Here is a 14,804-nt window from a genome sequence, read left to right on the forward strand (position 1 = left end):
TATACTACTCTCTAGTGTCTGTTTGTCAGTCACCCCCTATTCATGCTACTAGCTTCATATCCATTCCCATTTGCTCTAACTTTTGTGATAGTTTAGCATGGTGTAGCCATTTCCTTTATCTATTTCTGCTATCATTTTATTGTAAAATGTGAATAAATTACTAAGACAGGACCCAATCTTTACAAAGCTGTGGTGCTTACCATAGAGTATCACGTCCCTATCCAGTCACTGTTGGATTTAACATTAACCATTTTTTACAGCACTTTAACAATCATCCCTTATGTATTAATTGGTCTGTAGTTGCTACCTCTGTCTTGTAGCCACCTTTAAGTAATGGAACTACCTTACCCTCTTTCCACTCCTCTGTAATCCTGCCAGAGCTGAGACTTAGATTGAACAACTTCATCAGAGGCAATGCCAGTTTTCTTACACATTCCTGTAGTACATGGGCTGACATGCCATCCAGTCCCCCCTGCTGTGTTCACATTCATATTTTTTTAATATGCTGAATACCTACTCCTCATCTATCTCAATTTTGATATGCATATCTTTCACATCAGCAACTGCAAAATCTCCACCTGGATGATTGATACACCTTTGCAAAATGATCAATCAGCAACTCAACTGTTTCATTCATCACCTTCGTACCATGTGCTTTGTTTAACACGTTGAATGCCATGGCAATTTTCAGAATTCGGGTCTCAGAAGCCAATTTGATTTAATCATATCATATTATTCAAAACCCTAATTATAATGCATAGTAATCACCAAAAAACATACAGAATGTGCTTTCTTTGGGAAAAAAAAAAAAGTCTCGTGCGTTATCTCATAGTTGGCATATGTAACAGAAAGTTCTTCGCTGGAGCCAACTACGAGTTAATTCATACTCAGACATGCTTCGATTTGTTGTTTCACTAAAGCAGAGTTAGCAATATGTGTATAAATTCATCAATAGTGAATCAAACTTAGTCAAGTATGTTACATTTACTTCTTTCTTCAGTATTTTGTTTTCTAATTATTATTATATTATATATTTATAATCCCACAATATGAATAAGAAAAGACCACTGACTCAATTATAGAATTACATATTATAGAAATATATGTATACACAATGTGTTCAAATTTTTTCATAAAGTTACTAAAGAACACCTACTACGAATTATCTCGTAGTTGGCAGTCAACATGTTAAAGTCATTCTACCATTGTCCTTTTTCCTTTTCCTTGTTACATAACGAAAAAAGTTACATAAAGTTCATAAAGTTTTCTAACATAAAACTTATAAAATTTAGAGAAGCATTCATCGAGGCATTGATTCGAAAAGAGATTCTACCAGTTTCAAAGAAAGTTAGATCGGAAGAAGTTCATTATTTAGAGAGTATCCCCACCTACCGAAAAAAAAATGCATCCAACAAAGCCATGTCGAATTTGTACCCAAGCTAAAAAATGACGAGAAACTTGTTATTATTGTACAGCCTGCAAAGAGAAGCCAGCACTTTGTGTGGAAGGTTGTTTTAAAAAATATCACAAAAAATAAAATTGTTCTATTACTTTGTATTTGATTTGCACTGTGTAATTAAATTTCCTGTTCGTGTATGCCAGCCTTGATTTTTTGTTCTCTTCCCAGAAGCCAACTATCCTTAGTTACACTTATATACTATGAATATACTCGCAACTGCATGAAAAAGGCAAGTCCAGCAACTACGAGATAACTCGTAGTCTGCCCTTTCGGCCAGATTGCCTACTATGAATTATCCCGTAGTTGGCAGTCAACATGTTAAAGTCATCCTATCATTGTCATTTTTCCTTTTCCTTGTTACATAACGAAAAACACTATTTTGAGTTTGCTCTGGTTTGCTTAACTAATTTTTCTCTCATAATCTGATTTGACCTTTCTTACCAAACTAGTCACTCTTCTTGCTTGCACTTTGTGCTGCTCATATGGAAGAGTAGCTTGAAGAAGAACAAGCTGGATACTTGCCAACCAAGAGAAAAGCTGTTCATTATGCTATTATTGTATGGTGTAAATGCAGTATTATATTGAGCAGTATGAGCCTCTGTAACTCAGTCAGTATAAATAAAGCCCTTTGGTTGGAAAGACTGGGTTCGTTCCCATCAATGATGTGAGGAACCTTTATCTGGTCTTTTTCTACAAAAAGTGAGTTAGCCAGTCTCATACAGAGGTAGGGGATTTTTTCACCCTGAAACTCGGGTTTTTCATCTCCCAGAACATGCAAACCGGCTTTGTGAACACACATGGATTGCAGTCATGAATTTGCCCCAGCCATATGCTGGTCACGAGCCCAGATAAAATTGCCGGTTTGGGGAAAGCAGTGGTGAACCACCTTTAAAAATCTCATCAGGAACACTTTGTGGGCAATGCCTACAAAGTCACCTAGGATCAGAAATGACTGAAAGGGAAAACCACCACCACCATTGAGCAATATATCATCTACATTTGAGGTGCAAGTCAGCAGTTAGAATTGAAGGAGATACAAGATGGTTTGAAGTTAACTCAGATGTCAAAGGTGCACATTGTTTTCATCAATTATGTGGATCACATTATGAAGAAAAGTCATATTAAACTTGATTGGAAATGTTAGTCTCGGCTCTTTACCTTATGCAGATGATGTACTCCTAAATAAATCCAGTAGAAGCCTGTAGGATTCCCTGACTAAATTGAATAATTGCTGTAATTAATTTGGTGTGAAAATCAGCAATAAAAGGACAAAGATAGTAAAAATAGGCAGAAACACTGAAAACTTCAATCATGAATAGAAATCCTGTAGAAGTAAAACATTTTAACTATTTAGGCTGTGAAATTTTTACGAAGATGTCAAATTAAATATCAAAATAAATAGAATTAGTAAAGTTGGTATGGTAGGAAGTTGACTGAATAAATTTCTGTTGTTAAAGAGAAAAATTAGTCACAAATAGTAAACCAGCTGTATAAAAAAGTGTTCAAACCAGTTATAACTTATGGATCTGAGAGCTGGCCGGAAACAAAGCATATGATTAAAAACTGGAGGTCACAGACATGACAGTTCTGAAAAAAGATCATGGGATGAACATGCAACATCAATGACAATACCCCATTAACAACAAGGATATTAGGAAATAACTTGACTTTAATAGTATTCTGGTATGTTTTATAGCAGAAGCTGATCTCAAATGGTTTGGTCACTGAAACAGAATAGGAAAGTAAAGGTTAGCAAACCAAGTGTTTTTTTTTTTTGTTTGCTAGTATAGCAGGAAAATGATCATGGAGGACCAAGATCTAGGTAAATTGATACAGTAAGAAGTGCCTCGGAAGACCAATTTTCAGATCCATCATACCTGATTTGTACCTTCAAAAGATGTTGCAGTTTACTCTGATAATACTGCATGGTTAAGTTTATATAATTATTAACTTCCTTTAAACCATTTTTCTTGAGATTAGTTTTTGTCCAGATATGAATATTGGCAGAGCATATATTTTGGTCTTCTTAAGGTATTTATGATTGCTTTAATCCATCTAGACCTTGCTCTTCCTTGGGGTCTTTTTTCTTGCCATCCTAGCATTAAAACTTCTGTTTGCTAACCTATCTTCTTCCATTCCATTTAAATGACAATAACACTTAGATTAGCTTTGTTCACATTCACTCATTCATGAATGTTAACAATGTCCAAGTGTTTTCTAGTGTCTTCTTTTTCAGTGTGATTCTACCATACCATCTTGTCACTCTTTTAATTTTTTTTCAGATAAGTTAAAATGGTTTGAACTAATTCAGTTTTTTGGCTAATTTCTCTCTTATTCCATACAAATTTAGTTAAATGGTTCCCCATCAATAGGAGCTTTGCTTATTCACTATTTCTATGTTTAACTTCCTGTCCTCACTAAAAAATTATGCCTAAATAACCTGAAATATTTTGCTTGTTCTATATGTTCTTTCCTGAGAATGCAGTTAGTATTTTCCCATGTTTCTGCCGATTTTCATAAATTTGTCTTTTTATTGCTAATTTTCTTACCAATGTTATTACACCCTCTGTCCAAAAAGAAACCGAACTTTTCGAAAATAGAAGAAACTAGTGGCGCCACCTGTTGTATTTCTTTGTTGTTGAAAGCTGCAACCTTCATTAGTGTTGTTTCAACTGTTTATGAAATTTATTTCATTAGAAGCCGAGTTATAGTGCCAAGAGTGAAAGTGTGTTTTGACGAACAGTCGGTCGTCACAATATTCATGCCGTACGTGATGAATTCTCGCTATCAATCGCTTCAAAACTTCGAGATAAAACTCACCGTTTGGCCAGACAGAACAAATTCTTTGTGGATAATGCCCTTGGAATTGTAAAAACAAATCAGCATTGTCTTTACTTTTGACTTCTCCAAGCGACTTTTTTTCTGATGCCCCTCTTCTGGTGGTCTCAGCACTCTGGTGCTTTTGTTTCGGGCTCATACTCAAAACGGCATGTTTCGTCACCAGTAACGATTGTTTCAAGGAAGTTTGAGTCCTTACAAGCGGTTTTAATAAGGTCCTTGCAGTGTTCAATTAGATCCATTTTTTGGTCGTCTGTTAGCTTGTGGAGAACAAATCGCAAATTCAATTTACGAAGGCCCAAACTCTCAGTCAAAACGTTGTTGTGCACAGTTGATTTTGGAATCCCCAATTCATCTTCAATCAATCTCATAGATGATTTCATGTTTTCTTTGATGAAGTCACACACTTTTTGGATGTTAACTTCGCTCAGTCCAGTTTTTGGACGGCCCGGCTTTTCGTCGTTCTCAAGCATCTCACGACCACTTTGAAGTCTCTTAAACCACTGGTGAACTTGAGTACGGGATAAGCATTCATTACTGTATGCTTTTTGAATCATGTGATGTGTTTCGGTAAAACTTTTACCAAGTTTAACACAAAAGTCAATCGCAGCTCTCTGTTTGAAACTCATTTTCCAACCGTTTGTCAAAACACAGTCACTCTTGGCACTATAACTCTGCTGCTGATGAAACAAATGTCATAAACAGTTGACACAGCACTAATGAAGGTTGCTGCTTTTGATAACAAAAAGATACAACAAGGGGCGCCATTAGTTTCTTCTGTTTTCAAAAAGTTCGGTTTCTTTTTGGATAGAGGGTGTATATCAGTGAAGTTTGAGAATTATTATTACGTGATACCGTATATTACAGAAGTCCAAAGACTCATTGAGGTAAGGCACCTACTCTACAACTCTGCATCTATCTACTATAACATATCACAACTACACCACCGCCATCTACCGTTTATCATCCCCATTAGTATTTTCACAGACAATCAGAAACATCTTTGCCAACGGCAGGATTCGAACCTGCAGCCTTTTAGCTGGAGAGTGGATATGCTAACCACTCAGCTAGCCAGGCTGGCTAATTCTGAAGATTTGCACTGGATTTGTTCAGGAGTATAATATCATCTGCATAAAATAAGAGTTGATTTTAATGCCAGGTTTAATTTCATTTTCCTTCATGTAGAAACCAACATAAATGATTGTGAATAAGAGTTGAGACAGTACAAACCTATGTTTTTTGTTTCACATCGAATCATATTCCTTATCCATCTTCATGTCTCACTTGTAGTTCTCACCAGTGATTTAACAACATAAATATAGAATACGTATTGCTACAAATTATTATTATTATTTCGTGACACCTCCAAGGTGTCCAAAGACTCATTGAGGGAGAGTATCTACTCTACAAATCTCCATCTCCACCACTTAATTCACCAATTACACTAACACCATCTACGGCTCACCACCACTAGTATTTTTTGTCTATAAATTGCATGTGTTCTGAAGGCTGATTTGTCTGTATGTTGGATGAAAAACCCAAGTTTCCAGGAGAAAAAACTCTGCTGCCTCCATATGAGATCAACTATTCGCCTTCAGTTGAAAAAAAAACATATAAAGATTCCTCCCATCTTGACAAGAATCGAACTTAGGCCTTTTCCAATCGAATGGTGCAATGGTTCTTCCATTTGTACTTTGGAGGTGCTGATGTCCAATTGCGCTATAACATCCCATATATTCCATATAATACCATAAATTACAACCGGTTTGAAGTTTGCTTGTAGTTTAATTTAACGTATGGTTTGTATTGTGTTATGCAACTGATAAGTAATTCATAAGTGAAAAAGAAAAAGTTGTTTTTCTTGCAAGTTTATGTTTTGTTGGATAATTCTGAACATGTCCTTGATGCTATTATTATAATAAGCATAATTTCCTATATGTTAATGGCATAATTTGATCATTAAACAAAAAAAAAAAAAAAAGAAACAAATCCAACATTCTGTTTCAGGTACTTGGAGACATAAAGAGATTAATAATAGCCATTCATCATCTTCAGGCTAGAAACCCAAGTTTGTTGAATTACATAGGAACAACTGTTGATGGTTCTGCTTTCCATGTCATGAATAATCACCACATACCAAGATTAAGGAGGAGGCAAAATAATTATCATTATGATTCTTCAGATATTAATTCCTTTCCAAGCGATGGAAGTGATGATGACACCCCAGATGAACGAGTCAATCAGGTTTTTGTATTGATATATATATATATATATATATATGAAGTTTTTATATGTATTATTTTCACTATATATATAATCATTTCTTTCTTTAATATATACATTGTTCCATGCATATCAGATAGTCCAAGATTCCATTATATTCAGTGTTATTATTATTGATTTCATTTCATTTCATTCTAATGATGTTTAACTCAAATCTTTCTTGAATAGTCATCATCATTAAATTCCTGATATGTTCTGATAATCTTCAATTTCCGTGTCTACAGAAATCAATTTTCTTATTTTTTTGAAGGGGAAAAAATTTTTTTTTCGACTCCGGTTTCATTTGCCATCTGAGGTGCTGTCCTTTTGAACATTCTCATTGCTTTTGTATTTCCTAAACAGCACATTGTGCTTCTTATTCAGTCTCTTTCCATCCACTGCTCGATATAGACCTCCCACATAAATTTCTAGTTCTCTCTGTCCTTATCTGTCTGCCATCTTATGTCATACATTTGAAAATCATCCATCTCTTGTTCTTTGTAACCTTTCCTTCTCTTAGTATCCACTCTGGGCTGAATTTTGTTTGCATTTCATTTGTAAAACTGCCAACATGGCACTCCACTACTTCTCAATATTGCAGAATTTTGTTTGCATTTCATTTGTAAAACTGCCAACATGGCACTCCACTACTTCTCAATATTGCAGAATTTTGTTTGCATTTCATTTGTTAAACTGCCAACATGGTACTCCACTACTTCACAATATTTTTAACTCCATTCATCTAATTCGTAGCCACATTTTCTTTCACCACATTTTCTCTCATCCTTAGCCACATTTTTATTGTACTGATCATTCTTCTCTCCAAGGTTTCTTAGGCCACTGGCAACTCTTCTTGGTTTTTAGTCGATGCTCATGTCTCGCTTCCATCAGTTCACAAACACTGGAATAATGTATATATTATTATTATTATTATTATTATTATTCCTGACACCTCCCAGGATTCCAAAGACTCATCGCAGGCAGATACCTACAACTGTCTCAACCACTATTAACCCATATATTAAATGAACGAAGTTCATGAAGAAGTGGCTTCATGCCTGGTAGATCAACAACAGATGCTATCTTTGGGTTACGACAGATGATGGAAAAATATCGAGAGAAACAAAGGGAGCTACATCTGGTATTTATTGATCTGGAGAAAGCATACGATAGAGCGCCAAGACAAGAAGTCTGGAGGTGTCTGAGGGAGAAGAAGGTGCCGGAGAAATATGTCAGGTTGGTGTGGGAAATGTACAGAAATGTGAAGACAAGTGTTCAGACCTGTTTGGGACAGACAGAAAGTTTTCAAGTAACAGTTGGCTTGCATCAAGGGTCAGCATTAAGTCCATTTCTGTTTAATATTGTGATGGAGGTGGTAACATAGGAGGTGAGAGAAGATGCACCTTGGACAATGTTGTATGCAGATGACATCTTGCTGTGTGTAGATTCAAGAGAAGAAGCGGAAACTAAACTGGAAAGATGGAGAAAAGTACTGGAAGAAGAGAGAGGTATGAGACTGAGCAGAAGTAAGACAGAGTATATGTGTTGTGCAGTGGGTGGCGGCCAGGAGACAGATCTGGAGCTGGAAGGAAATGTCATCAGGAAGGTGAGAGACTTTAAATACTTAGGTTCAACAGTGGAAGAAGATGGAGGAGCTGAGAAGGAAGTGGGATGCAGGATATAAGCAGGTTGGAGGAACTGGTGGGAGATGGCTGGAGTGTTATGCAATAAGAGGGTGCCGATCAATCTGAAAGGCAAAATTTATAGGACAGTAGTGAGGCCAGCTATGACATATACTATAGAAACTGTGGCCCTGAGGAAAAATAACATCAGTAGGATGGAAGTAGCAGAGATGAGAATGCTTAGGTGGATGTGCGGTGTGACCAGAAAGGATCATCTGAGAAATGACTATGTCAGGGGAACAGTGAAAGTTATGAACTTAGGAGCAAAAATACAGGAGGCAAGGTTGAGATGGTTTGGTCATGTGATGAGGAGGGAGGACGAATATGTGGGAAGAAGGGTCATGCAGATGGATGTGCAAGGAAGGCGGAAGCATGGATGGCCAAAGAAGAGATGGAGGGAGCTGGTAGAAGAGGACTTGAAGATGAAGAACTTGGATGTGGTGAGAGCCCAAGACAGGAAGGTGTGGAGGAGACTCATAACAAACAGTGACCCCACTTAAGTGGGAGAAGCTGTAGAAGAAGAAGATTAAATAGCTTTCCACTGTTTGTGAACTGATGGAAGCAAGACATGAGCACTGACTACAAACCAAGAAGGACAGGTTGCAAGTGGCCTTAAAAACCTTGGAGAGAAGAATGATCAGTACAACTGTTAGTAGATCTGGCTAATAGATAATCTCTATTTAACTAAAATTATTCATTTCCTGGTGCGATTCTTCTATTTATTTCTATATCTTGCTTTTCATTAATTCACAGTTTCATTTGGGTTAGCTTTTAATTTAATTCATTTGGATATGAATTTGTCTTAAATTTTGTTATAACTTATGATAGATTTCAACTCTTTTTTTATGCTTTCCCTCTCAAGGTCATTTACCATTTTCTAAGCTTCTTTATTTTTTTATTAACAGAGCAATGCCATTTGCAAAATGTGAACGATTTGCATTTTTTCCATCGATGTTAGTGTCATAGTTTTCCCATGATATATTCTTAAAACACTTTTAAAAATTCTGGAGACTAGGTCTCTGAGGAAAAAAATTTATTAGTTCAGCAAGAATAGCATGTAGTGAAGATTTCTGCAAGAAGAAACAGTTTGGGGGATATCGCATCTTGCCTTGCTCTTCTTTTGGTGCCTTTGCTTGATGTTCTAACTTTCTGTTACCTGTTGAGTTGCAGTATATAGTTTCTAATAATCTGATATGTTTTGCTGTGATGACCCATTGTTTCATGCTTCTAACATAAAGAATCAAAGGTTTTCTTAAAATCTACAAATGCTGAATATGCAGGAAGAGTTAATATTCATTTACACAATTCAATGACACAATTCTCCTACTACAGAACAAATTTCTGCCCGACATTACGGTCCTCTTTGCCCACGTGCTACAGTCCGGTTACTTCGTGTGGCAAAACAAATTTTACCTACAGAAAGAAGATACAGCCATGGGCTCACCATTATCACCCCCAATCACTAACTCCTACATGGAAACCTTTGAGCAAAGGGCTCTTGATTCTGCCACGCTAAGACCGACCGTCTGGCTTAGATACGTTGACATCGTGTTCGCGATCTGGCCGCACGGACTACAAACGCTTAACACATTCCTTAGCCACTTGAACAAACAACACGAACGCATACAATTCACCATCGAAATCGAAAATCAAAATTCGCTTCCTAGACACACTAGTCACACGTCTTCCTTCAGGCAGTCTGTCCTTCACGGTCTACCGAAAACCGACACACACTGGCCAATACATACATGCTAATTCATACCACCACCCACCACAAAAATATGGAGTCATTAACACCCTTAAAAACAGAGCTACAACAATTTGCTCTAACCAGCAAGCCCTGAAACAAGAACTAAAAATCATCAGCGACACATTCATAAATAATGGCTATAACAAAAATACTATTAATAAAATACTCCATAAAATAACAACAAAAATGAATCTAGATTACAGTAAAACCATAGCCATCCCATACATTAAAGGGTTATCAGAAAAAATCAACAGAATCCTACAACATTGTAACCTCAATGCCACCTTTAAACCACCCACTAAACTTAAAACCATATTCAACTCCTCTAAGGATCCTCTCCTCCCATTAGCACATCCTGGAGTCTATTGCATCCGCTGCACCTGTAACTTCCCTTACATTGGTGAAACAGGACGGACAATCCCCATACACAAGAAAGGACACATTAAATATAACCATTATGGTGAAGCAAGCCTCTCAGACCACACGCTCAACACCTTACACCAAATCAACTGGAAAAGTACCCGCTCTTTACACCACACAAAAACCTGGTATGAAAGGAAATTTAAGGAAGCCTGCAAAATCCTGATAAACCACCCTAATATCAACAACAAAAGATGGCATGAAAATTCCAAAGATCTGGATGGCACACATTCGGTCTACCTAAAATATAAGATCCAGCATAAGTCAGGACTCTAGCCGATCTTCAGCTAGTATTAGAAACCATTCCAGACCAACTGACTGGAATATACAAGTATAATCATGATGTTAATATATGTATATAGATAAATACTGGTTGTTATGCCCAATGTATTTCTACAACCAACAGATAACACTAATAATAGGACTCTAGCGTTTGATGTATAATTTTTATTTTTTTCATCAGAGGTCAGGCCAACAATTGTTTCAGCGGTTGGTCAGTATCTTTAACAAACCGTTTGATTGTAGTGTAGCTTGTTTTCTGTGTATAGTTGTATGCTCCAGAAGATGACCTTGACATAAAGGTCGAAACGTCAAATGTAGATTTTAGTTATATTAAACTAAAGTTTTTATTCAAACACGGTAGTTTTTCCATAATTTTTAAAAATGCATTAATATTCATTTACTTTTTCTATCACTTGATTAATAGTGTGGATCTGTTGTACTTTGCTCTGAAGCTTTACTTGAGTGTATGACTGTGCATCATCTTGTGATTCTTTTCTAAAATACCGGATGTAAAAATTTTGTATACAGCTGTGATAGTAAATTGGCAGTATAACTGATGATTTCGAGTAGAAACTAGGTACACATATTTTCGAATCACTTGCAAAGGGATTATATGGTAGCACTCAACAGTATAAAAGACAGAAGGCTGTGCTAAGAGAATTGTGTTTTAAAGAAGTTCTTTTAGTGAAGGAATAAAGTTGCAACTTCGATGTCTTGTAATGTCTCAAAGACATCATCTAGATCAGTGTTTCCCAAACTATGTTCTGCAGAACACTGGTGTTTCACGGAAAGTGAATAAGTGTTCATTGAAAAATTATCAAAATTAATGAGCTTGGAATGGTTTTGAATGAAATTTTAATAATAAGGTGTGACACCTTTTGGCCACTGGCATATGGAAATATGACTTCTCCATTATTTCCACCTTAGTATCACCACCTCTGGGTCTGGCTCCCACTGATGAGACCTCAATAAAGGTCGCAACTGGCGTTATGGGATACTAAGGCAAATGATGAAAACTTTTACCATGTTTGCCAAGAGTTGCCCCAGTCCTGAAAATACTTCAGGCGCAAACTTTGTTTGCTTACACTTGGATAAAGGATTAAACCAAATATATAATTGGTAGCATTACGGCATTTCGAATGCTAATTTTGCAAATAAAATTCTACTGAGAAAGTTGCCATATTAGTATTTGTGAAAATGCAACTGCCCAATGTGGAAGCAGCACACATAACCTAAAGCTAATTCCTGTCGGCAGTTTAGGCGTGTGCAGGCACTGCCTAGCATGAATGTGTTAGCAAGAATTTATAATCTGTCTTTAATAGTCTGTTCCACTTGTTGTCACGTAGGAATTTTCTGATGAATCATCTGTTATATCCATTCAATAGATGAATTGCATCATGTTATTTATAGTGATTCTGTAATGGTGCACAGCATTATCACCGCTGCTTCATTAAAATAAAAGTACTGCTCTTATTTCAGAATAAAGATGGTAAATTTATTGTATAAATAATTAGTAAATAATTATACACCAAATTTCACCATCTTAATATATGATACAGCACAATAAAAATCATTAAGAATATATTAACTATGGAAAATTCAGAACTTGTTTTGCAAACATTGTTTGTCCTTCATTTTTCTTATTGTGTTCCAGTAGCCATTAGAATATTCCTTGTTTCCTGTGAAGAGTTCCATGTAAGTGAATAAATTCACTTAAAAATCATCTATGTAGTTAGTGTCTCTGAGTCTTGTCTTCATCAGGTTTATAGATAATATTTCTTACAAGATTTTCTTCAAAACATAAGAACTTTTTCTCGAAGTATGACACTATAGATGTTTTCTTCGTATAGTATGTAGGTTAGATGTGCAATTAAGTGTGAACTTCTTATTTCTGTTATGACTATAGTTCGCCCACCGATTAGAGGTCCCTCAACACTTCTGTGCATGTCAGAAAAAAGGAGAATCCATTCCGATAATAGGGTAATCAATCTGTCTTCTGGGATGTGTTTGTTTATTATTACAGGTCGGAAAATTTAGCTTTTCTTTTACGAATATTGTAATTTTTAAAGTGTAACTATTTTGCTTGTATAACAGTTGGAAAAATGTACGTAGAGTATTAACAAAATTAAAAAAGGTGTAGCATAAAACAAAAATTTTAAATTTATGAAAGTTTTCTATAAAATAAAAATAATTATACAGAAAAACAGAAATTTTTTCAAATGAACTTAGATATTCTAAACTTACAGTTGAGAGAACTGAGACACTTTAATGTCCTAAACCAATTAATTATTTGACTTTTTGTGACTCTTTTAACAAACCCATGCAAAAAAAGGTTGGAAGAAAATACCATTATGAAATCCTTTTAAACTTCTGATTCATCTGAATCGGTGTCCGAATCGCCATCACTTTCACTTAAACTGATCACCAAAGGTTTGCATAATTCCGTCTCTGTCCCAATACATATTTTCCAATGAGGTGACATGAAAGTAATACTGTCAATCACCTGTTCTGAAAGCTTAAAAAGTTTCGACATGTCAATATCCCCAGTTACGTTGCGATGGCGAATGAAATGTTTCACTTCTGCCCAAACTTACTCAATAGCATTAATATCGCAATGATATTGTGGTAGGGTAGCCTCAAAGCTAGAAATCCATGCTCTTTGAGCATCATGTCGAATTTAAATAGTTAGTTGTGGGTGAGTTTCTTTTGACCAAATTAAGCAATTCAATTTTTCGCATATCTGGGGAATGAGAAATGTTATTTGCAGAGAGCCAATCCATAAGAACTTGCTTCTTATTAGACCAATTTGGAACTTTCTTTAATCGAATAGAGTGATATGAAATGTTATCAATTATAACAACAGCATTTTTAGGAAGGTTTGGAATCAGTTTTTCTTCTGCTCACTTTTCGAAGATCGTAGAATTCATTTGCTTATGGTGATTGGCTTTGTATAGTAAGTTTGAATTCGGTAAGAAACCCATTTCTCCACCCGCACACAAAATTATGTGCCACGAGTCATTTCCGGTTTGTAGCACTCCACGTTCTTCTTTAGACTGCCAACATTTTCCATAAGTTAAATTACTATCAATCCAAGTTTCATCTAGATACACAATCGGTCTTTTCTCCTCCCTGAAACGTCTTATTGCTCTCAAATACTGCGTTCTAGATAAAACAATATCACTTCACTCCATGATAAGTTTCCTTTTATTCTGGGACTTTTTAAAACAAAATCCAATTTCATAAAGTATTTTCCTTAAAGTTTCTCTTTTCCAAGGAAAATTAATTTTTTCTTTAAGCACAGGAATCAATTTCGGAACAGTTGGCACTCTTTTCTCGACTACGTAAAATTCGTGAATAGTTCTTCTTATAACATCTACATCAAAATCATTCAAAGCTACGGTTTCGATGTTTTTCTTTACTCTGGCGTTTTTTTTTTTTTTTAGGAGATTTAAATTTTGGCTTACCTTCACCTTTTGATTTCCTACAAATTCTTTTAACAGTCGATCCCGATACACCTGCAATTGCACTTTCACGTTTTATGACTTGAGAAAGGGGAACAAGGAGACCATTCTTTTTCGCAGAATGTCAGCACTCTTTCAATTATTCAATATTCTTTTGCAAGAGCTACTGAAACGTTTAACAACAGAGCTTGTTGACTGTACTGGATCCATCATACAAATTGATAATAAAAAAATAATGCAAAAAAGCGACAACAAAAATCAAACTAGTACCAGTACAGCGACAGACAAGAAAGCACGTGATTTTGTATGTTGGCGACCAATTCATACATCCTTCATTTCTTTCTCCCCCTTCAGCATGAATCGACTATTCTTGGCAAAATGCCAAGGAGAGATCTACAAACGGTGGGCAAACTATAACAACTTTTCCTAATCTCATGTTCCTTCTATTGTTTTTTTGTGACAACAATTAATCCATTTATAAAAAAAAAAATCAAGTTAGAGAAATCAGCATTTTTTGAGGTTGAATGCTTTAATGATTTATCCTTGGGAGAGGGGGAAATTACGCGTATTCTTATGACTTATGCATGTTCTTACATTCAACTAATACATGTAATTATCCCACCAACCCCCAGTCTCTAATTTGATTCTTC

The 14,804-nt window shown here is 35.8% G+C and overlaps 1 protein-coding gene across 2 annotated transcripts in view; it reads left to right on the top strand.

Annotated features, from left to right (window-relative positions):
• LOC150104283 (sphingomyelin synthase-related protein 1-like) overlaps positions 1-14,804 on the top strand; it is a 195,494-nt gene that overhangs the window by 117,235 nt on the left and 63,455 nt on the right. For both annotated transcript variants that reach the window (XM_090396887.1, XM_090396886.1), the window contains exon 3: positions 6,305-6,541. In XM_090396887.1, coding sequence (XP_090253013.1) covers positions 6,416-6,541 — 126 coding nt within the window. In that variant the 5' untranslated portion in view covers positions 6,305-6,415. The remainder of the gene's footprint in view (positions 1-6,304; positions 6,542-14,804) is intronic.

This window comes from Typopeltis vanoorti, chromosome 8, assembly GCF_054136105.1.
Source record: "Typopeltis vanoorti isolate ZY-2024b chromosome 8, IOZ_Tvanoo_1.0, whole genome shotgun sequence".
Classification (NCBI taxonomy): domain Eukaryota; kingdom Metazoa; phylum Arthropoda; class Arachnida; order Uropygi; family Thelyphonidae; genus Typopeltis; species Typopeltis vanoorti.